Source organism: Papaver somniferum, unplaced genomic scaffold, assembly GCF_003573695.1.
Source record: "Papaver somniferum cultivar HN1 unplaced genomic scaffold, ASM357369v1 unplaced-scaffold_152, whole genome shotgun sequence".
In the NCBI taxonomy this organism is placed as follows: Eukaryota; Viridiplantae; Streptophyta; class Magnoliopsida; order Ranunculales; family Papaveraceae; genus Papaver; species Papaver somniferum.
The window spans coordinates 190353-215405 of NW_020624598.1; the positions used below are offsets into that span (position 1 = coordinate 190353).

A 25053-nucleotide genomic window follows, 5' to 3' on the forward strand; every position below is an offset into this window, starting at 1 on the left:
TCCTCCCATCCAGTCTTAACAACAACCAGTTGTTTTCGCAGCCTCTTATCCCTTTTACCTATAGGGCTTATGGTTACGAGACTGCACCCTAAGTGGGGTTTTCTTCGGGCCGAGTGCAGTATAAGCCATTATGTAGTTGCAGGAAATCCTACAATACACCCCTAGCATGATTTTATCGTTGACCATCCTATTTTTAGGTTTACACTCTTAATTTTATTGATTAATTTATTAATATTCTTACAAGGAAAATAAAGAAATCAAGAATGATCTCTGCTCTCAAATTTCTCTCTCCTATTTACTTATCTCTCACTCAAAAAAGATCTCCTTTCCTCCTTTACAACTCGAATGACTATTTATAAGAAAATACATAGTGGATGACAGCTAATCTGTCCTTTATTTTCGGATATGGTTTGCGATATTCTCGCAACCTTATAAATGTTAACTTCGCAAGCTCTCTAATTTTCGCAAGACTATCACATCTTTCCCATGATATTCGCTGACGTTGTTTTCTGAAACTGTTCTGCGACGCTATTGTGCAATTCCATTGATGATTTCGCTGAGACACAATTGTTGCGAGAATCTGATCCTACAGAAAGCTTTCCAACAAAAACCTGGTGTTGATTACAACGAGATATTTTCTCCAGTTGTGAAGATGACTACTATTCTAGTAGTGTTAAGTCTAGTGGCTTCTGAAGATCTCTACCTTGAACACTTGGATTTAAAGACAACTTTTCTTCATGGTGACCTAGATGAAGAAATTTACATGAAGCATCCAGAAGGATTCATAGTAAAAGGCAAGGAAGAGATGGTGTGCAAGCTAAAGAAGAGTTTGAATGGTTTAAAACAAGACCCGAGACAGTGGTACAAGAAGTTTGATAACTTCATGCATAGAAGTGGTTACTCACGGTGTAATGAAGATCATTGTTGTTACTTCAAAAGGAATGGTTCTGACTACATCATATTACTACTGTATGTGGATGATATGTTGGTTGCCGGAACATCTCTACAAGAAGTTGAGAATTTGAAGAAACAATTAGCAAGTGAGTTTGCTATGAAAGATCTTGGTGAAGCAAAGCAGATTCTTGGTATGAGGATCATAAGAGACAGAGCCAAGGGTGTACTTATGCTTAGTCAGGCTGAATATATTGAACGAGTGTTGAATAGGTTCAATATGGAGAATGCTAAACCAGTTAGTTCTCCACTTGGAAGTCAAATTCGTCTTTCGAGTATGCAGTGTGCGAAGACAGATGAAAAAGGAGTACATGTCCAACGTACCATATTCTTAGGCTATTGGGAGTCTAATGTATGCTATGGTGTGCACGAGACCGGATATTGCACATGCAGTGGGAGTAGTGAGTAGATATGCAAGCAACCCAGGAAAACAACATTGGGAAGCTGTGAAGTGGATTCTCAGGTATTTGAGAGGTAACACAAACGTACCATTGTGCTATGGAAAAGGTGGTTCTATTTTGAGGGGTTATGTGGATGCAGACTTCGCAGGTGACGTAGATAAAAGGCTAAGTACGACCGGTTATGTTTATACTATGGGGTCAGCTGCAGTGAGTTGGAACTCAAGGTTACAGAAGTTGGTGACATTGTATACTACGGAAGCGGAGTACGTAGCGGTGACGGAAGCGAGCAAGGAGATGATTTGGTTACAAGGATTATTAGCTGAGTTGGGCAAGGAACAAGGAGATAATGTTCTGTTTAGCGACAGTCAAAGTGCTATACATTTAGCCAAGAATTCAGCCTATCATGCTAGGACGAAGCATATAGATATCCGCAATCTTTTCATTCGGGATCTCTTAGAAGAAGGAGAATTGAAGCTCGAGAAGATTCTTGGTTCGAAGAATCCGGCGGATATGTTTACCAAGGGAGTTACATCAGACAAGCTAAAGCTCTGCAAGGCTTTAGTTGGTCTCTCAGAATGAGGATCTAGAAGGGGAGCCGCACTGACATGAAGATGTTTTAGCACCGTCAATCCAAAGTTGAAGACTGGAAGACAATCAATAAGTCTTCAAAGTGGGAGATTGTTAGTTAGTGAAGACTAATTAATTATTTCCTAAAGTTAGCCGTGGTTATTTAGGGAAGAGGTTTCCTATATAAATAGGTAATTAGGCCTTGTAGAATTTGTACATTGTAACCTATATAAATAGGTAATTAGGCCTTGTAGAATTTGTACATTGTATAGAAAACGATTAAGAGATCGGTGAGAGATTTCTTGTATAGCTTTTAGGGCTAAAGCTAGGATTTCGTTGTGAGAGCATATTGGTGAGGAACAAGAGACAAGGTTATCGTCTCGGGTAATTGTTGCGGTGTGACCAAGGGTTTGCTGGGATTCACACGACGTTGTAATCGTTTCTTCATAGTGGATTTGAGTTGGTGCGGTTCAAAGTGGACGTAGAAAATATATACAAGTTGTATGTATTTGTCGAACCACTATAAATCTTGTGTCTTGTGAGTTGATTTATCTTTCTCGTATTATTATGATTGCTTGCGCTTAGTTTACTTATTATTCATCATAATATCTCAAGATCCGTTATTCCGCGGTTGTCAGCTAAGAAAATCATGACAACTTTCACCAATTTGCTCTGCTCTTGGCGCGATAAATCAAAACCACCAAAAGATACAAGCTTTTGGTTGTATCCATGATATACCATTAGGTTATAATAGATATTGCTTCTTTAAATTTAAGTAAGATTACCATCTATGTCAGGTTTATGATTCGCTTGTGGAGCTAATTTCTTCCACCTAGCCGCTTCATCCGTTAAAAGCGATACTTAGCCACTTAAAAGCGATGATTAATTGGTTAAGAATGATACTTTGACTCACTTTTAACCAATCAAGAGAGTCCTTGGTAGGTACCCGGATGTTCTTCTTTAGCATGGTACACACTGAATGTCAAATTTATTGGTTTGCCCCCATTAACTATTGTGTTAGCGGAAACTCGCACCCATAAATCGCCGGTATACGTAGTGAAACTGATTCTGGCCAACTGGAGCAGAGTACTGCTTCATCCCGTCTGTTTATGCACTTTCATATGTTCCCGTAATGAATTTGGACGCAAAGAATATTTGATTATCCATTCAGAACATGTTGAAAGAGCAAGAATAAGAAAATCTTGGCAGTAAATACCAATTTCATAATCACAACCACGTTTTTCGTTCTAATCCCGTGGACTGTATTTTGCTTCAATCTGCTTGCGCCATTTATAAAGTGGAAGGCATGCAAAAAGAGATTTAAATCATAAATTCACTATGAATTCGGGATATCTCGAAGCATCTCTCCTTGAATTCGGGATTATCAAGGAAGTTGTCTTGTCTTCCTGGCCATTCCTGAATGGTATACGTAGCTTACTTGGTGGCCATAGCTCCTTGCAATATGGTTTTAAGGCTTCCCAATCCTTCCGTGGTGACCCACTTAAATTATCAACAAAGTTTGACGCCAAATATAACTAGATAATCATTACAAAAAATTATACAAGGAGTACTTATTTCCTGAAATATGTCATGCATGTATATGATGTTCTGAAGAGTTGAGGGTCATCAGTTTTTCAGTATTTAAAACTTCCTATCTCTCCTTACAACGCTTCAAAGCTTTTGTAAGTAGGACGGACGAGATCAGGAGAGATGCTCCGAGATATTAGGGTTGAATTTTTGTGAAGATCGTTTCTCCGACGCCAGCGTCGGAATAAGATAAATGCAAGGACAGTTAAAAGACTTGCCCCAATTGCAGCGCATACACCTGAAGAATACACTTAGCTAAATATTAACCCCCCAACAATGTAAAATTGTGCCATTAAATAAAAGAAGAAAGGAAAAACTCTTAGAAATTAGAATGAATAGTTGAACACCATAAAACATTATTAAGATGAGATTTATGCATATTTACCTATAATAATATTGTTTCGGCGTGGCCCCGGATCTGCAGCATAGCCATGAAAAAAGAGAATTAGTCCCATATCCTCCTAAAACAACACAATCTACTGTACTTGAGTACTTCACACTATAATTGCTCTTAATTAGCTGATACATATCAGGAATCACAATAAGTAGTAAATCAATAGAGCAGAAAAAAGAAAATCCATATTCATTTCTATACCGCATTTGAATGTTCGGTTAATATTGTCATGAAGACAGTGGCCTCCACCTTTGGAGCACTCCAGACACTCAGGTGACCAGTACCATTTCCAATAAAACTCAGCAGTAAAAAGAGAAAACAGATCACTATCGTTGGTAAGTGATCGTGGGTTATGAACTAAGGGTAGGTGAGCAACTGAACAAAGAGGGAAAGAGAGAAAAAGATGAATCTGAGATGGATTGAGCTGCTCTGGGTAATTATAGTATATAACATACTGATCATCGCGGCAGCCTTGATATTTTCTAAGTTCACGGACAATAGCCTCACCAATATTTTGCTTTTTGTAGCATTTGAAAAAGGTGAGCTTAGGGCTTATTAACTCGGAAGAAAAAATCGAAGAATAATGTAATGGAGCCCTGTAAGTGGAATCGCAGTTTTTCGAGTTCAATTGTTGTTGAAGAAATTGATCATGAATAAGAACTGTTTTATTCCGCCACAGACTTCTAACTTGATATCTTTCCCCCTCTCTGTCTAAGAGTGTTGGTGTTTTTGTTGTACAATTTAATGGCAAAACCCCACACTCAGAATGGATACTGTCGGAGTTGGTGGGATAAACTCTACAATAATCAGAGGCTTCACATTTTTGTTCTTGATCGGCCAAGATGGTGTTTATTAAGAAGAGAAAGATGAGGTAAAGGATACCAAGAACTGGAATCATTGTGTTCCTCTAACTAATGATTACCCAACCAAGACTCGCTCTTTGCAAACCAATAAGAAAGTTTAGTAATAAGCCTACACATGATATGAGCACAGTATTCAAGCAAACAGGGACCAATGATATTTTCCACTATCCCAAGTTGATACGTTAAGTTGACTTAGACTTTATGACTTAAAGACTTGGAAAAATTGAAAGGTGAGGAAGCTCCCATGAAACTACAGTGCAAACCAACCACAAAGTGATCAGCAAAGACTTTTCTTTTTCTCCTTCTGATTGTGATTTTTAACTGCAAAAAATGATAAACCCGAGAGAAATCTTGAGATTTCTCGCCTGGATTAATCTGACCGTTGGCTGTGAAAACTGGTCTCACTGAACACATGACTTTCACAACAAATTTCACATCACCAGGTCCAGACACATATTTTTCATACGAAACCAACTTAAAGATCTATAAAGATTCTACATAGGAAAAATATAAGCTACAGAGTTTTTGAGAAATCGAACACCACTCAATATGAACACAGAGAGGACTAATACATATGAAAGGAATCAAAGATTTATAGTTAGATTGATTAATATCTGAATTGACAAGTCAAAAATCAGAGGAGTAGAAGCTTGGGCTGTGCGGATTATTTGGTGCAAGAGTACAAGGGCAACGTGTTGTGTAGTTAGTAGTGGGACTAACAGAAGGCCATTTTGTGGGTACGAAAGTTTGTATTTCTAAATGATGAGAAGTCTAGTATTTTGATTAGTTTTTTGTCAAACACCAGATAGAAAACTTTCCTGTGCAATCAAGAATGAAGAAATTAGCTCGGATGGGATGCCTCTTTACTAGATTAGTAAAAAATCCTAAGGCCTTGAAATCTACCTAAAAGGTGATCAAGAGAAAGAAACCTGGAACAAAATTGTGAACACAAACAGTTGAAGAAAACTATACCCGTTTTGCATCTTCTGTCATATGGTCGATCCTTACGAAAACACACGACGAGACCATTCTTATTGACTCCACAATATCCACCGCTTGCTTGACACTCAGTACATGGTGATTTATGCCATTCTAAAGTCAACCCTTTTTTCATAAACGGCATATAACCGTTAACCTGACCTGTTTTGGACCCTGGCTCCACTTCTACGGGAACATGAACCGATAACTGGCACGATAACCTATCATAAAGCGATTCCCCGGAAGGAACAAACCCGGCGAGAGAAAAAATCTTGTGATCAGATGGAGTTACACAAGAAGTATGCACAGGGTAGATGTACTTCATATATAGATGACGACTGAAATTGGTGCAAATGTAAAAGAACGAAAGAAGATGAACTCCGGAACCCAATTTGAAGGGACTTTGATCATTGAAAGTAGAATTTCTAAAAGGAACAGGACAGCTACTATGTGCAACTGGATGCCTCAATTAATGGCCCTTGAATGGCCGATAGTTGTATCTTGATTCAGTATCGAAAATGTTTTGGAATGTAATTAATTACGTGGTGGTATGCTAACGAGTAAATGAGACAATCCTCGACGCATTGATATGGTGGTGGTCGCATGGTCCGACTTCGAGAGCGAAGATCATATTCGTTATAAATATATATATGTTGCGCCAAAGCCTGCGGAAGCATTAGGTTTCACTGCTACAACGGTACCTCGGTATTGCCAAGAACACAACCACACACACAAGAAGAACAAGTATTTAATGAGGTTGAATCCTCGGGAAGGAATAGCTATTTTATATACCACCGTATAGGTTGGCATATACAAAGCTCAAGCAGAGAAGAAGAGAACTCTTACTAGTTCTGGTGTGTTTTCCCTAGTTCTCTCTATGGATATTTATACACATCAATAGGACTGGACACATTCCTTAACAAGGATTACTTTCCTACAAGTATAGGGTTTCCTAACTTAGCTCTAAGAGACAAACCTCTAGCTCCTATACTTAGGACACTAGTAATTGGTTTCCTTAACCAACTAGATTTCCTAATTTAGTCCTTGACCATCCTACCAACAATTCTCCAACTTGGATCATGCATTCATGCATGAGACGATCAATAGACAAAATCATCTCCATCTTCCAACGTCGATTGAACCATCACTGGATGCCTACGTATCCTCAATAGGAATCAAACCCGACCGTAGTTCTCTCTAATGGCCTTACTAGAAGACCTCCACCAGGTTCCTAAGAACCTCTACCCCAAAAGGGCCTTTCACCAAACCGGAAGGATGTGGATGAATTTCGAACAATGTTGAAACTTGATCCCAGATACTACTTTAGTCAACATATCAGCTGGATTGTCTTTGGTATCGATCTTCACAAGTAGAATGTGTTCTTCTTCAAGAATTTCTCTCACAAAGTGAAATCATACGTCTATATGGTTAGTTTTAGCATGATGCACTTGATTCTTAACCAAATAAATTGCACTTAGACTATCACAATGCACAGGTAGTTGGTCTTGCACAACTCCTAAGTCATCTAGCAAACCTTGTAACCATATAGCCTCCTTAAATGCCCCTGTCACTGCCATATACTCCGCCTCCGTAGTTGAAAGCGCCACAGTAGACTACAAGATTGATCTCCAACTAACTGGTGCCCCTGCTACGGTAAATACATACCATGTAGTTGAACGTCTCTTGTCCAAATCACCAGCATAGTCAGAATCCACATACCCAACACACAACTGATTGTAACTTCTATTCTTCACAAACTCCAAGCCAACATCAACTGTACCATAAAAATACCTCAAAATCCATTTCACAGCTTTCCAATGTCCCTTACCAGGACAATGCATATAACGGCTGACCATACTAACAACATGTGAAATATCAGGCCTTGTACATACCATCATATACATCAAGCTACCAACATCCTCAGCATATGGGACTTGGGCCATATACCTTCGCTCTTCTTCGGTAGTGGGATACATACGAGCATTCAACTTAAAATGAGCAGCAAGGGGAGTACTTACAGATTTAGTTCCTTCGTAGATACCAAACTTCTGTAACACTTTCATCAAATATTCCTTTTGAGACAAACAAACCTTACCTTTCTCTCTGTCACGTTGAATCTCCATACCAAGAATCTTCTTAGCCTCTCCCATATCTTTCATCTCAAACTCAGATGACAACTTGTGCTTCAAATTATCGATCTCTTTTTTTGTTATTCGATGCAATCAACATATCATCGACATACAAGAGAAAATATATGAAAGACCCATCACGTAGCTTCTTGTGTATGTTTGGCCTATCATAAACTGGTCAAATCGCTTGTACCATTGTCTTGGAGACTGCTTAAGCCCGTACAACGATCTCTTCAGTTTACATACACAATCTTATTTTCCAGCAACCTTTCAACCCACTCGGCTGAGTCATATAGATCTCCTCTTCTAGATCACCATGTAAGAAAACCGTCTTAACATCTAGCTGAACTAGGTCTAAATCATATTGTGCTACCAAGGCCAACAAAATACGGGTTGATGAGCGTTTTACCACAGGAGAGAACACCTCATTGTAGTCAATCCCTTCTCTTTGGGCATAAAATTTTGCAACTAACCTTGCCTTGTAGCGTACTTGATTCATCGAAGATTCTTCTTTCTTGGCATATACCCACTTGCACCCTATGGCATTCTTACCGTTCAGAAGCTTCATAAGAATCCATGTGCCATTCTTGTCAAGAGACTACATCTCATCCTGCATTGTACCTTCCCATTTCTTACGCTCTTCACTGCGTACAACTTCTAAATAGGAAGTAGGAGTACCATCTTCAACAACTGGTAATGCATAAGCAACAAAATCATTCATCCAACCAGGTTTCCTGGTTGATCTTCTCGGTTTGCTGGTTACTATATGGTCTCCATGACCGTAGCTTCTGTATCTTCTACTGACTCTTGTTCCTTTTCTACACCAGCGTCACTATCATTTGGAACTTCAGTAGATACTTCTCTTGCAGACCCAATGTCTTCAGAAGTATTCTTAACAGATACAGACTTAACTGGAATTGGTGGAGTATCATCAATCTCCACCTGCTGCAAAGGCTCAACATAACTGGTGCTTCTGTCCTACACCTGCCGAGAACCCCAATACTTTACCATAGACATCTCATCCAACGTGACATCTCTACTCATGACTACCTTCTTTTCAACTGGATTCCAAATCTTGAACCCTTTCACTCCACCTTTCATACCCACAAAGATTCCTTTCATGGCAGGATTATCAAGCTTGTTTTCACTAACATGATACCACGCAGGACAACCAAAGATACAAAGTGAGTCATAGTCATAAGCTGGTTTACCAAACCATTTCTCCATAGGATTTTTACCTTCTAATGCAGCTGATGGCAACCTATTAATGAGGAATCATGCATACGTAACTGCCTCAGCCAAAAACGCCTTACCTAATCCAGCATTAGATAACATACATCGTACCTTCTCCAGCAAAGTACCATTCATGCGTTCTGCTACCCATTTTGTTGCGGTGTCTTCTTAACTCTGAAGTGTCCCTTTATCCCCTCATCCTGACATACTTGCAATAACGGATCACTTTTGTACTCTCCACCATTGTCCGAACGTAGTACTTTGATCTTTCTGCCAGTTTGAGTCTCAGTTGCCTTTTTCCACCTCACAAATATTTCTAGGACCTCATACTTATGCCTCATAGTGTACACTCATAAGCGCCTAGAATAATCATCAATGAACGACACAGACCAATGTTTCCCTCCCAATGGTGCATTCTTGGAAGGACCCCAAACATCTGAGTGAACATAGTCAAGAACTCCACTAGTATTGTGGATAACTGTGCCAAATCTTGTTCTTGTTTTCTTGCCCTTTACACAATGTTCACAAAATGTTAACTTGCAGGCAAAAACACCTTTCAACAAGTCTTGTTGAATCAATCTACGCAACAACTTCCTCACCTGGATGTGCAAGTCTCATGTGCCATAGCTTCGTCTTCTCGGTAGCTGCACTTTCAATGTGTTCATAAATAGACACATCCCATGTTGTTATACTCCCAATCAAGTAGTACAAATTATAATGACGTGTGCCCTTCATGATTACCATAGATCCAGAGATTACCTTTAGAACACTATTTTCAGCGACTAACTTGTATCCTTTAGCTTCTAAAGTTCCGAGTGAAATCAGATTCTTCTTTATGGCAGGTACATATCTTACCTCCTTCAGCTCTCTAACCATGCCATCATGCATCTTGATACGAACACTACCAATCCCAATCACCCTGCAGGTATGATTGTTTCCCATTCGTAATTATCCATCAAGCTCTTCAAAACTTGAGAACCAGTCCCGATATGGACATATATGATACGTTGCTCCAGTATCTAACACCCATGTACCATCTATAATAGCACAAGCTGATGGTATCACAGTCAGCGAGAAATCAAAAGCATCATCTGATTCTTCATTACCTTTAGCAATGTTCACCTCGGTATTACTATTATCTCCTTCTATTGCCTTACGCTTGATACAATCCTTAGCCCAATGACCAAAGTCATGGCACCAAGCACACTCATCTTTCTGCAGTTGCGTCCTACTCTTAGAACGTCCTCTACCTTTACTATAAACACCAGTCTTCTTTCTCCTGTCTGTTGAACGACCTCTTACAAGAAGCAAGTCATTGTTAGCTTCACTTGCAAGGTCTTCACGATCCAAAAATTCAAAGTAGGTATAATGAAATCCAATTTTAACAAAATGTAGAAGTAAAAAACCTGCCACGCGAGGTGATGCAAAATAGGTAACTCTGTATCATCCAATGCTTCTTCAATATTAGCTTCATTTGAAAGTAAAGAACCTTTATACTCCAGCCTTGATCAATTCCATGATAAATCCAGTCTTCTATTCCTAGGCCCCGCATTGCTGCTAAATAAATCAAAACAAACACCAAGGAAAAAGAACACCAGGTCTTCAAGAAATGGTAGAGAATCATCTTGTCTAATGACAGATTGAGCTGTAAATGAAATATCTTACTAACGTGTAGAGAAGTATCATACTAACTTACCGACAATAATTATGACCATTTACAGTAACTTCACATGTTTGTTTAAGAGATTTTCCAAATTTTATGAATTAAAAATCAAGAAAGAAATACTTACAGATAGTTTGAGATCTGTACAGCCGCTCCCCAGGTCTTTAGTAAGGATGCTCCCTGGATCAATTGAGTTGCTCCAAAGGTCTGTAAGGCTGATCCCAAGGTGCAAATAGTTTCTGCCCAGGTCTGAAGTACTAATATGAAGGTCCTGAAAGTTGCCTCGGTGTTAAAAATTGCTCTGGCCTGGAGCACAATCTGACAAACACCAACATTTGGTTTTCACATATCTTAGCCTCCTTATCACGTGCTTTCATTCGTCTCTCCCATTCTACACTTTCTTCTCTCATTTGCCAACCCAGTCTGTTCCCTCATTTGAAACTATGTATATCAGATTTTTTTTAGGTTAAAGGATCTGATCTTCAATGAGTAAGAAGTCCATGCACTTCACTGATGATGCTTTCATTCAATTATACTTCACTAATACAAGTATAATGAATCCAGCTTTAACATGACAAAAAATAAACAAACGAAATTCACACTATCAGAAATTAGTATTAACCACGCTGAAGCAGAGAACTAGTGCTTGGTATTGGCTTCTTGTAGGACACTGTCCCTGAAGCATTGGATCGATCCATCCGCAAGAATTTCCTTCGATCTTTAAACAAGGGACGTGCCTGCAGCCAAAAGAGAAGGCATGGGTTAACAACTGTAAGAAGAAACGCAACAAACTAGTTAAGACAGATGTACTGAAGAAGGTTTTTGGCGTCATTCATCATAGGATCAAAGTGCATCTAGGAAACATGAAACATTTCAAAGTAAATAGGCAGGAAACTAAAAGCACCGAGCAGAACATAATGCAAGCACAATTCAGGCTGAAGAACAGAAAGTGGAGGGCTCAATTATTGAATGGTCAACCATGAAAAGTACAATTGGTGAGCCATTTCCCAAATCCATTCAGACACACACAATGTTTGGAAGTCAAGACCACCATTTCATAGTAAATCTAGCGATACGAATGACAAGAAATGATGAATTTTAAATTTTAAATTAACTGAATGAACTACTGCATTTCTACCCCGTTTAATGCAGCGTATTGCCTCATCCTGTCGTCTGTTTATGCACTTTCATATGTCCCCATAGTAACTTTTGATACGAGGAGGAGTATTTGAGAAGACAAATGCTATCCCACACGACTTTGCGGGATGACTTTCCTCAAAAGAGACTTCTTTACCGTTGGATGATCAAATCAACGGTTAGATTCACATTCAGGAAATAACCCATCACTTTCAGGATATGACCCACCATTTTTCAGAAAAGGACCCACCACTTCCCCAAAAGGATTCAAGGCTGTTAGATCTGGATTTTATCATGATCTAACGATAAAAGAGCCGCTTAAGCGGGATAGCTTCCCGCAAAATCGTGCGGGATAGCACTGCTCGAAGAAGAAGAAATCCGTAGCAATAAGCACTAGTTTTATAACCGCAAGCACATTTTTTGTGCTGAAAGCAAAATGAACCTATAAACTATGTTTTGCTTCGATCTTAAATCATAAATTCAGTATGGAAGAGACTTAAAGATGTAATTCCTCTTGATGCTTATTTCGTTATGCTTGACTCATTCATTGCACGCTACATTTCTGGAGGACATTAGTCTTTATCGAGTGATGGATTATTCTAAAGAGTCGGTATCCTAGAAGTAGACACTAATGCTGTAGGTGAAAAGATGGGATATAAATTCCGATATTGACATTGAAAAAGAATTATACACTAATTATTGTAATATAGAGAAAGAGGAGAAGAAGACACAAAGTAAAGGGAGAAAGAAGAAAAGTTCTCACTAAATGTGTATTATTGATAAACAACATTAGAGCCTCTATTTATAAGGCTAGACACAATGGCATCTCAGTAATAACGAGATTCACCATAGATATTCTTAACATAATTACACGTTTATAATACTCTCCCTGATGACATTGTGTCTAAGCTAATTGCCTCGTTAAAACCTTGTCAGAAAATTCCCAAAGGACAAAACCTGATCGAAGGAAAAAGATTTGGACATACAAATGTTGCCTCATTAAAACCTTGACAACGAAAAACGCAGTGGGAAAAACCTTGATGAGGAAAAAGAGCGCAACACAATCAGTCCAATAGAATGCACCTTATGTGATGGTGCTCCCCCTGATGAGTACTTCAATAAATTTTTGGCTTGCAAATCTGTGAGTCGAAACTTTTCAATTTCGGTGAACGAATTTCTGGAATGCTGGAACAAATAATGCTTTCGTGAGAAATTTTCCAGTTGATGAAGTCTTCTTTTGAACTCATAATGCAAAACCTTTTCTATTTTGGGGATTTTTTTTATGAAGGATTAATTGAGGGAAATTTTACTGTTCATGTCGGCATCATTTTCAATAACGACAATTAAAATCGGGATGATTTCTCCATGCCAACATGAAGAGTAAAATATCCACAAATTATTTTCCATAACACAATTGTATATTCTTTTTTTGTTGAAACTTGATGTGGCATGGTGTGATATTCTTTTCCGTACCTCAATTTCTAACTATCTCTTTGGATAAACCTTTCGTCAAACGTTGTGTGATATTCTCCTTGGACTTTATCCAATCAATGGAAATAACGCCGATTGAGATTGTTTATTTTTAGCTTTAGCTATTATAGCTTGGTTAACACAATGTATAGATATAGCTGGAACATGCCTATGCCAGAGAGGAATGTCTTCTAAAAAGCATCTTAGGCACTCGGGAAGAACTTTGCGACTACGAGGGTCACAAAGTTATTAGAAGTAAAGATGTCACTTTTAATGAGAATGAGCTGTACAAGGACAAGAATACAACACAAGTTGAAGATGTCATGTCAAGCAACGCCGATAAGGAGTTGTATATCGATATTGATGATGTTTCTAGAAGAAGTATGGAACAAGAAGAGCATGATGTTGCTGATGGCAGAGAAGTACAAGTTGAAGAGACTTCTACTGCAGTGGGAGTTATTCCTACAGTTTCACAAGAAGTACGAAGATCGTCAAGAACTCCTAAACCAAACCCAAGGTATGCTTTAAATTATCTATTACTTACGGATGGAGGCGAACCTGAAGATATTAAGGAAGCACTAGCGGCTGATGATTCAGGCAAGTGGAAACTTGCTATAGAGGATGAGATAAATTCACTTGATGAGAATGACACTTGGGTGTTAGTAAAATTACCAAGAGGTAAGAAGGCGTTGCATAGCAAGTGGGTTTATCGGATGAAATCTGAAGAAAATGGAGATATTCGCTACAAGGCGAGGTTGGTTGTGAAAGTGTAGTTGCAGGAAATCCTACAATACACCCCTGCATGATTTTATCGTTGATCATCCTATTTTTAGGTTTACACTCTTAATTTTATTGATTAATTTCTTAATATTCTTACAAGGAAAATAAAGAAATCAAGAATGATCTCTGCTCTCAACTTTCTCTCTCCTATTTACTTATCCTCACTCAAAAAAGATCTCCTTTCCTCCTTTACAACTCGAATGACTATTTATAAGAAATACATAGTGGATGACAGCTAATCCGTCCTTTATTTTCGGATATGGTTTGCGATATTCTCGCAACCTTATAAATGTTAACTTCGCAAGCTCTCTGATTTTCGCAAGACTATCACATCTTTCCCATGATATGCGCTGACGTTGTTTTCTGAAACTGTTCTGCGATGCTATTGTGCAATTCCATTGATGATTTCACTGAGACACAATTGTTGCGAGAATCTGATCCTACATCTTTCCTCTTCTCAAATCTTCTCTGCAAAGTAGAGAATGATTTGAGAAATGTCGCAACTCCTTATCTTTTATATTCCACATTTATCACACGTACTCTCTCTCTTCCACTTATTTCTTGACACGTCTTCTGTAACCGCTACTTTTCAACCGCTCACGTCTCTTCGTCTTAATGGTGTTTATTTTTCGAGAAGTAAATTTTTTATATACTCTTCTCCCTCCCTCTTTCATTTTTCTTTTTACTTTCTCTTCTATTTTTATTCTGTCATCTCTGCAACTTTGTATTCTTCTGCAAATTCTGCTGCTGTAATTTTTTCTTCCTTCAATTCTTTTACTTTCCATACGCCCATACCCTTTATTCAATCATGGCTCCAAGTGGTCATAGATATGAGAAGAATCTTCAAGATGTCCAAAAAGATCTTGCTAATAAAGGTCTTACACTCTCCCCATTCTGATGTGAATGCCAAATCAATTCTTTCTGTCAAGCTTTTCTCCAATCAAAATTGTGATGATCAATCAATCATAATTTCGCTAGGTCAAATTCTCGCAGGTCCCCTCTTCCTCTTTATAACCCAGACATCCCTTTATTTTATGAAATTTCGCTCATCCGGGATTTTCGCGAGCCATTTTCCAACTAAGTGGGATTGTATCCGTCTAATGCTAGAATTCGCTAATCGTGGTGCTGGTAGAGGACTCTTTACTCCAGTGAACTTAGGGATCCAAAATTCGCAAACCTAGAAATAGTTGCTGAGAAGTATACAGTGGCGAATTTCTTTGAAAATTACGAACTTATCTCCATGAAGAAAGAAATACTCGCTGGGGTATTCGATTAAGAAGAAAAGATAACATTGATGAATCTAAAATTCTTATGCAAGATATTGACTGCATTCTGGTAAAAACACAACTCCTCGCCAATCCAAAGATGACAAATGGTGCGTGTTTCTTTAATGCTAAAGGGTCCTTACATTGCTGGATCAAATGTTCTTCCTGCGAATCTCGCAGCATATCAACCTTGGGTTTTCTCCTGGCCCGAAAAGGAGAAGGAGGTATACTTCTCCCCTTTAACTCATTTTATACTTCTTCATTGATTTTTATTATTATGTTCGCTAACTCTTGCGATATTCCGCAGATCCAAAAACTAAAAGATAGTTATAACAGGACTGGGAAATCTAGTACTCTGTTGGCTCTTCGCTCATATACAGATGAGGTAAGAAATTTTCTCTTATGACTTTAAATAGTACTGTCATTCCCATGCTCCCATTTCTTACTTCTATCTGTATGCGAAGATTATTGCTGAAGTAGAAGAATCTGCTGATGCTGCGAAGATTGGCAATAAAGGTAAAGGTGCTCTTCGCAGAGAAAAACAACTGGTCCTCCTCCAAAGAAAAGAAAAGTGCGTTCTTCTTCTCCTTCAAATGTTCTTACTAACGAGAATTCTGAAAGTGACAAGGATGATGAGGATAATGATGATCTCGTTGAAACTGAAAATTCTCCTCCCGAATCTTCTATGGCTAAGCTTTCTGGCCTCTTTTCTAATTCTCTACAAGGAATGGGAGATATCCAGTTCGCAAATACCTGCAAAGCTCTTGCTACCCTCTGTGATGTTCCTTTACTAGATGGTGATAGCTCTCTTCGCGGAGTTTCTAGATCTGTGACTCCCGACTTCCTGCATTCTCTCAATAGTTTGGTATACTTTCATCTTTTTACTTCTTCATTGTTATAACTCAAAATATCTTTCTATATTAATATTTTTTATTTCTTTTCACAGGCTGGAAAAGCTTCTTTTACGGTTGCCTTAGATCTAGAGAGAAGACGCGAAATTCTTGAAAAGAAGAATCTTCAATTTGCAAAAGGAATGAAGAATTGAAGTTGAAGTTAAAGGTCTTCGCGAGAAGAATAAAAATTAGAAATTGATTCTTCCTCTTATAAGAACAAAATTTCTAGTCTTCAACAAGCTAATAATCAGCTTTACGGTATATTACTTTTCTCTTTTATCTTTATTCATTCATCTTGTTGTTTTATCTTATTTAAATGATCCTTTTTGCAGACATTTATGGTCTTATGATGAAGCCACCCTTCTTCGTTCATTTCCTAATGCCTTGGATAATGATACCCTTCTCGAAGTCTTAACAATTCCTTAAATAACTTTTCTAATGATATAATTTCATCTCTTTCTATAAATGAACTTAGATCACAATTTCGCCTCTTAGAAATTGATCATAGATCCAGTTTAGGCTTAGCTAACAGATTTAAACGTCTCCTTATTGATTCCAAAGAGAAAACCAATGAGTTGAGAACCAAGATTAGCGGTCTCATAGATGATAAAGATCGTATCTCTGATCAAGGTGCCAAGGCTCTGGCGAAATTCCAAGAGGCTCTCCTTGAAGTTCACTTGAGCGAGATGAAGCTAACCGCAAGAATATTGAGCTCTGCGAAAGGAAAATCAAATTCGTTCTCGTCTTCTCATAAGTAGTGAGGAAGAATTTGTCTGGGATGCGAAAATTTTAGATGATGCTAGAAAAGATTTAGGCGTAAATGTTAGTCTCCAAGTTGAACATACAGCCTTGATTAGAGACATGATTTCTGACAGAGAAGGTTGCTAATTGCTCTTCTTTACTAATCTTTTGCTTCTTATAGATTTTCATCAAGTTAATAATTGGTTGTCTTTTGTTTGCAGATTCTGAAAATAGATATCGTGAAAAGATTGAAGAACTTGAAGCTGAAAAGAAGGAACTCGCAAAGAATCTTTCTTCTCGCAACGACAAGTATTCTTGATTGAAGAATCAAATCAAAATCACCATTGAAAATTTTAAGAATGATGCTACGCATTTTCGCAATCAAACCCTCCAGATGGTTTGTGATGATCATAATATCCCACACTCTGATTACCCTTGTCTTTAGAGGAAATCCACAAATACTCCCAATTTGATTATCTCTGAGTGATGCTGACGATGAAGAATCTGATAGTGATGGAAGTTCTGATGGTGATGAGGATTCCGACGTAGATGAAGAAGGAAATAAGTCTGATGAAGATAATGATGGATTAACCAAGAAATAGTCATTATTTCTTCTTTGATTCTTTGTAGCACTTGTATATTTATTACTTCTTTCTGTATATTTGTGTTTCTTTCATTTTGGCCTGCGTAAATTAAAACAATTCTTCTTTCTATACAGTTAATCAATATAATCATTAATTCTTGAATTTTTGAGTAAATCTCTTATATGGAGATAAATAACATTTTCTAATTTTATACATTCCCATACTTGCCTCTGTTATTTGAATCCAAATGAGAGATTTCATAAACTTTTTCTTATTGTACAATTTCGCAAGCTCTTGCGAGGTGAATTTTGTTTCTTTTCAAAATCTCATTCCTGTGTGGTCTTATTTTGACTTCCTAATTAAAGGTCTTATTATGCCACCTCTTGTCATTGCGACAAAATCGCAGGAAGTCCTTGCACTTTCATGCAATAACCCATTGATCTTGCCTTAACTTTTTCTTCTGTATTATGGCCTCTTCAAGAATATTGTGACAATATGACAGGCCTAAATATTCTTGCGAAAATAAAGCCCCATGACATTGCCGTCTTGCGATGAAATCGCAGGACGTCTTCGCACTTTCATGCGAAAACCCATTGATCTCATCTTATCTTTTTCTTTTGTATTATTGCCTCTTCAGGAATGTTGCACAAATATGACAAGCCTTAATTATCCTTGCGAATAATAAGCCTCATGACATTTGCGTCTTAAGACACTTATCAGCTCCCTAATGGAAGGTGCCACCCTTATCTTCCCCCTGGTTGCCCCTTCAAGGAGGCGTACTTCTACTATACAAGGTTAGCTCCTCCCATCCAGTCTTAACAACAACCAGTGTTTTCGCAGCCTCTTATCCCTTTTACCTATAGGGCTTATGGTTACGAGACTGCACCCTAAGTGGGGTTTTCTTCGGGCCGAGTGCAGTATAAGCCATTATGTAGTTGCAGGAAATCCTACAATACACCCCTAGCATGATTTTATCGTTGACCATCCTATTTTTAGGTTTACACTCTTAATTTTATTGATTAATTTATTAATATTCTTACAAGGAAAATAAAGAAATCAAGAATGATCTCTGCTCTCAAATTTCTCTCTCCTATTTACTTATCTCTCACTCAAAAAAGATCTCCTTTCCTCCTTTACAACTCGAATGACTATTTATAAGAAAATACATAGTGGATGACAGCTAATCTGTCCTTTATTTTCGGATATGGTTTGCGATATTCTCGCAACCTTATAAATGTTAACTTCGCAAGCTCTCTAATTTTCGCAAGACTATCACATCTTTCCCATGATATTCGCTGACGTTGTTTTCTGAAACTGTTCTGCGACGCTATTGTGCAATTCCATTGATGATTTCGCTGAGACACAATTGTTGCGAGAATCTGATCCTACAGAAAGCTTTCCAACAAAAACCTGGTGTTGATTACAACGAGATATTTTCTCCAGTTGTGAAGATGACTACTATTCTAGTAGTGTTAAGTCTAGTGGCTTCTGAAGATCTCTACCTTGAACACTTGGATTTAAAGACAACTTTTCTTCATGGTGACCTAGATGAAGAAATTTACATGAAGCATCCAGAAGGATTCATAGTAAAAGGCAAGGAAGAGATGGTGTGCAAGCTAAAGAAGAGTTTGAATGGTTTAAAACAAGACCCGAGACAGTGGTACAAGAAGTTTGATAACTTCATGCATAGAAGTGGTTACTCACGGTGTAATGAAGATCATTGTTGTTACTTCAAAAGGAATGGTTCTGACTACATCATATTACTACTGTATGTGGATGATATGTTGGTTGCCGGAACATCTCTACAAGAAGTTGAGAATTTGAAGAAGAAACAATTAGCAAGTGAGTTTGCTATGAAAGATCTTGGTGAAGCAAAGCAGATTCTTGGTATGAGGATCATAAGAGACAGAGCCAAGGGTGTACTTATGCTTAGTCAGGCTGAATATATTGAACGAGTGTTGAATAGGTTCAATATGGAGAATGCTAAACCAGTTAGTTCTCCACTTGGAAGTCAAATTCGTCTTTCGAGTATGCAGTGTGCGAAGACAGATGAAAAAGGAGTACATGTCCAACGTACCATATTCTTAGGCTATTGGGAGTCTAATGTATGCTATGGTGTGCACGAGACCGGATATTGCACATGCAGTGGGAGTAGTGAGTAGATATGCAAGCAACCCAGGAAAACAACATTGGGAAGCTGTGAAGTGGATTCTCAGGTATTTGAGAGGTAACACAAACGTACCATTGTGCTATGGAAAAGGTGGTTCTATTTTGAGGGGTTATGTGGATGCAGACTTCGCAGGTGACGTAGATAAAAGGCTAAGTACGACCGGTTATGTTTATACTATGGGGTCAGCTGCAGTGAGTTGGAACTCAAGGTTACAGAAGTTGGTGACATTGTATACTACGGAAGCGGAGTACGTAGCGGTGACGGAAGCGAGCAAGGAGATGATTTGGTTACAAGGATTATTAGCTGAGTTGGGCAAGGAACAAGGAGATAATGTTCTGTTTAGCGACAGTCAAAGTGCTATACATTTAGCCAAGAATTCAGCCTATCATGCTAGGACGAAGCATATAGATATCCGCAATCTTTTCATTCGGGATCTCTTAGAAGAAGGAGAATTGAAGCTCGAGAAGATTCTTGGTTCGAAGAATCCGGCGGATATGTTTACCAAGGGAGTTACATCAGACAAGCTAAAGCTCTGCAAGGCTTTAGTTGGTCTCTCAGAATGAGGATCTAGAAGGGGAGCCGCACTGACATGAAGATGTTTTAGCACCGTCAATCCAAAGTTGAAGACTGGAAGACAATCAATAAGTCTTCAAAGTGGGAGATTGTTAGTTAGTGAAGACTAATTAATTATTTCCTAAAGTTAGCCGTGGTTATTTAGGGAAGAGGTTTCCTATATAAATAGGTAATTAGGCCTTGTAGAATTTGTACATTGTAACCTATATAAATAGGTAATTAGGCCTTGTAGAATTTGTACATTGTATAGAAAACGATTAAGAGATCGGTGAGAGATTTCTTGTATAGCTTTTAGGGCTAAAGCTAGGATTTCGTTGTGAGAGCATATTGGTGAGGAACAAGAGACAAGGTTATCGTCTCGGGTAATTGTTGCGGTGTGACCAAGGGTTTGCTGGGATTCACACGACGTTGTAATCGTTTCTTCATAGTGGATTTGAGTTGGTGCGGTTCAAAGTGGACGTAGAAAATATATACAAGTTGTATGTATTTGTCGAACCACTATAAATCTTGTGTCTTGTGAGTTGATTTATCTTTCTCGTATTATTATGATTGCTTGCGCTTAGTTTACTTATTATTCATCATAATATCTCAAGATCCGTTATTCCGCGGTTGTCAGCTAAGAAAATCATGACAACTTTCACCAATTTGCTCTGCTCTTGGCGCGATAAATCAAAACCACCAAAAGATACAAGCTTTTGGTTGTATCCATGATATACCATTAGGTTATAATAGATATTGCTTCTTTAAATTTAAGTAAGATTACCATCTATGTCAGGTTTATGATTCGCTTGTGGAGCTAATTTCTTCCACCTAGCCGCTTCATCCGTTAAAAGCGATACTTAGCCACTTAAAAGCGATGATTAATTGGTTAAGAATGATACTTTGACTCACTTTTAACCAATCAAGAGAGTCCTTGGTAGGTACCCGGATGTTCTTCTTTAGCATGGTACACACTGAATGTCGAATTTATTGGTTTGCCCCCATTAACTATTGTGTTAGCGGAAACTCGCACCCATAAATCGCCGGTATACGTAGTGAAACTGATTCTGGCCAACTGGAGCAGAGTACTGCTTCATCCCGTCTGTTTATGCACTTTCATATGTTCCCGTAATGAATTTGGACGCAAAGAATATTTGATTATCCATTCAGAACATGTTGAAAGAGCAAGAATAAGAAAATCTTGGCAGTAAATACCAATTTCATAATCACAACCACGTTTTTCGTTCTAATCCCGTGGACTGTATTTTGCTTCAATCTGCTTGCGCCATTTATAAAGTGGAAGGCATGCAAAAAGAGATTTAAATCATAAATTCACTATGAATTCGGGATATCTCGAAGCATCTCTCCTTGAATTCGGGATTATCAAGGAAGTTGTCTTGTCTTCCTGGCCATTCCTGAATGGTATACGTAGCTTACTTGGTGGCCATAGCTCCTTGCAATATGGTTTTAAGGCTTCCCAATCCTTCCGTGGTGACCCACTTAAATTATCAACAAAGTTTGACGCCAAATATAACTAGATAATCATTACAAAAAATTATACAAGGAGTACTTATTTCCTGAAATATGTCATGCATGTATATGATGTTCTGAAGAGTTGAGGGTCATCAGTTTTTCAGTATTTAAAACTTCCTATCTCTCCTTACAACGCTTCAAAGCTTTTGTAAGTAGGACGGACGAGATCAGGAGAGATGCTCCGAGATATTAGGGTTGAATTTTTGTGAAGATCGTTTCTCCGACGCCAGCGTCGGAATAAGATAAATGCAAGGACAGTTAAAAGACTTGCCCCAATTGCAGCGCATACACCTGAAGAATACACTTAGCTAAATATTAACCCCCCAACAATGTAAAATTGTGCCATTAAATAAAAGAAGAAAGGAAAAACTCTTAGAAATTAGAATGAATAGTTGAACACCATAAAACATTATTAAGATGAGATTTATGCATATTTACCTATAATAATATTGTTTCGGCGTGGCCCCGGATCTGCAGCATAGCCATGAAAAAAGAGAATTAGTCCCATATCCTCTAAAACAACACAATCTACTGTACTTGAGTACTTCACACTATAATTGCTCTTAATTAGCTGATACATATCAGGAATCACAATAAGTAGTAAATCAATAGAGCAGAAAAAAGAAAATCCATATTCATTTCTATACCGCATTTGAATGTTCGGTTAATATTGTCATGAAGACAGTGGCCTCCACCTTTGGAGCACTCCAGACACTCAGGTGACCAGTACCATTTCCAATAAAACTCAGCAGTAAAAAGAGAAAACAGATCACTATCGTTGGTAAGTGATCGTGGGTTATGAACTAAGGGTAGGTGAGCAACTGAACAAAGAGGGAAAGAGAGAAAAAGATGAATCTGAGATGGATTGAGCTGCTCTGGGTAATTATAGTATATAACATACTGATCATCGCGGCAGCCTTGATATTTTCTAAGTTCACGGACAATAGCCTCACCAATATTTTGCTTTTTGTAGCATTTGAAAAAGGTGAGCTTAGGGCTTATTAACTCGGAAGAAAAAATCGAAGAATAATGTAATGGAGCCCTGTAAGTGGAATCGCAGTTTTTCGAGTTCAATTGTTGTTGAAGAAATTGATCATGAATAAGAACTGTTTTATTCCGCCACAGACTTCTAACTTGATATCTTTCCCCCTCTCTGTCTAAGAGTGTTGGTGTTTTTGTTGTACAATTTAATGGCAAAAACCCCACACTCAGAATGGATACTGTCGGAGTTGGTGGGATAAACTCTACAATAATCAGAGCTTCACATTTTTGTTCTTGATCGGCCAAGATGGTGTTTATTAAGAAGAGAAAGATGAGGTAAAGGATACCAAGAACTGGAATCATTGTGTTCCTCTAACTAATGATTACCCAACCAAGACTCGCTCTTTGCAAACCAATAAGAAAGTTTAGTAATAAGCCTACACATGATATGAGCACAGTATTCAAGCAAACAGGGACCAATGATATTTTCCACTATCCCAAGTTGATACGTTAAGTTGACTTAGACTTTATGACTTAAAGACTTGGAAAAATTGAAAGGTGAGGAAGCTCCCATGAAACTACAGTGCAAACCAACCACAAAGTGATCAGCAAAGACTTTTCTTTTTCTCCTTCTGATTGTGATTTTTAACTGCAAAAAATGATAAACCCGAGAGAAATCTTGAGATTTCTCGCCTGGATTAATCTGACCGTTGGCTGTGAAAACTGGTCTCACTGAACACATGACTTTCACAACAAATTTCACATCACCAGGTCCAGACACATATTTTTCATACGAAACCAACTTAAAGATCTATAAAGATTCTACATAGGAAAAATATAAGCTACAGAGTTTTTGAGAAATCGAACACCACTCAATATGAACACAGAGAGGACTAATACATATGAAAGGAATCAAAGATTTATAGTTAGATTGATTAATATCTGAATTGACAAGTCAAAAATCAGAGGAGTAGAAGCTTGGGCTGTGCGGATTATTTGGTGCAAGAGTACAAGGGCAACGTGTTGTGTAGTTAGTAGTGGGACTAACAGAAGGCCATTTTGTGGGTACGAAAGTTTGTATTTCTAAATGATGAGAAGTCTAGTATTTTGATTAGTTTTTTGTCAAACACCAGATAGAAAACTTTCCTGTGCAATCAAGAATGAAGAAATTAGCTCGGATGGGATGCCTCTTTACTAGATTAGTAAAAAATCCTAAGGCCTTGAAATCTACCTAAAAGGTGATCAAGAGAAGAAACCTGGAACAAAATTGTGAACACAAACAGTTGAAGAAAACTATACCCGTTTTGCATCTTCTGTCATATGGTCGATCCTTACGAAAACACACGACGAGACCATTCTTATTGACTCCACAATATCCACCGCTTGCTTGACACTCAGTACATGGTGATTTATGCCATTCTAAAGTCAACCCTTTTTTCATAAACGGCATATAACCGTTAACCTGACCTGTTTTGGACCCTGGCTCCACTTCTACGGGAACATGAACCGATAACTGGCACGATAACCTATCATAAAGCGATTCCCCGGAAGGAACAAACCCGGCGAGAGAAAAAATCTTGTGATCAGATGGAGTTACACAAGAAGTATGCACAGGGTAGATGTACTTCATATATAGATGACGACTGAAATTGGTGCAAATGTAAAAGAACGAAAGAAGATGAACTCCGGAACCCAATTTGAAGGGACTTTGATCATTGAAAGTAGAATTTCTAAAAGGAACAGGACAGCTACTATGTGCAACTGGATGCCTCAATTAATGGCCCTTGAATGGCCGATAGTTGTATCTTGATTCAGTATCGAAAATGTTTTGGAATGTAATTAATTACGTGGTGGTATGCTAACGAGTAAATGAGACAATCCTCGACGCATTGATATGGTGGTGGTCGCATGGTCCGACTTCGAGAGCGAAGATCATATTCGTTATAAATATATATATGTTGCGCCAAAGCCTGCGGAAGCATTAGGTTTCACTGCTACAACGGTACCTCGGTATTGCCAAGAACACAACCACACACACAAGAAGAACAAGTATTTAATGAGGTTGAATCCTCGGGAAGGAATAGCTATTTTATATACCACCGTATAGGTTGGCATATACAAAGCTCAAGCAGAGAAGAAGAGAACTCTTACTAGTTCTGGTGTGTTTTCCCTAGTTCTCTC

At 38.2% G+C, this 25053-nt stretch overlaps 2 protein-coding genes across 3 annotated transcripts in view; both read right to left on the bottom strand.

The window, feature by feature from the left end:
• LOC113336280 overlaps positions 1-23373 on the bottom strand; it is a 23970-nt gene extending 597 nt beyond the window's left edge. Inside the window, exons 1-3 of one of the 2 annotated variants that reach the window (XM_026582231.1) lie at positions 22539-23373; positions 22330-22362; positions 22083-22182 (exon numbers count right to left, since the gene is read on the bottom strand). In XM_026582231.1, coding sequence (XP_026438016.1) covers positions 22083-22182; positions 22330-22362; positions 22539-23235 — 830 coding nt within the window. In that variant the 5' untranslated portion in view covers positions 23236-23373. Of the gene's footprint in view, positions 1-22012; positions 22183-22329; positions 22363-22538 lie in introns of both variants that reach the window. The other variant, XM_026582232.1, reaches the window with a different exon arrangement.
• Positions 3057-4929, bottom strand: LOC113336281. Its single transcript, XM_026582233.1, has 3 exons — positions 4102-4929; positions 3892-3924; positions 3057-3744 (listed from the first exon to the last, which is right to left on the bottom strand). Exons 1-3 carry the CDS (start codon positions 4796-4798, stop codon positions 3581-3583), a joined length of 894 nt encoding a protein of 297 aa, XP_026438018.1. The 5' UTR covers positions 4799-4929; the 3' UTR covers positions 3057-3580.
• Positions 23374-25053: the final 1680 nt, after the last annotated feature.

Excerpts from the sequence above, each read along its gene's own strand:
- LOC113336281 (XM_026582233.1), bottom strand. The coding sequence starts at position 4,798 with ATGATTCCAGTTCTTGGTATCCTTTACCTCATCTTTCTCTTCTTAATA. Across the intron at positions 3,925-4,101 it reads TAACCGAACATTCAAATGCG|ATCCGGGGCCACGCCGAAAC; the intron begins GTATAGAAATGA and ends GCTATGCTGCAG. Across the intron at positions 3,745-3,891 it reads CCGAAACAATATTATTATAG|GTGTATGCGCTGCAATTGGG; the intron begins GTAAATATGCAT and ends TGTATTCTTCAG.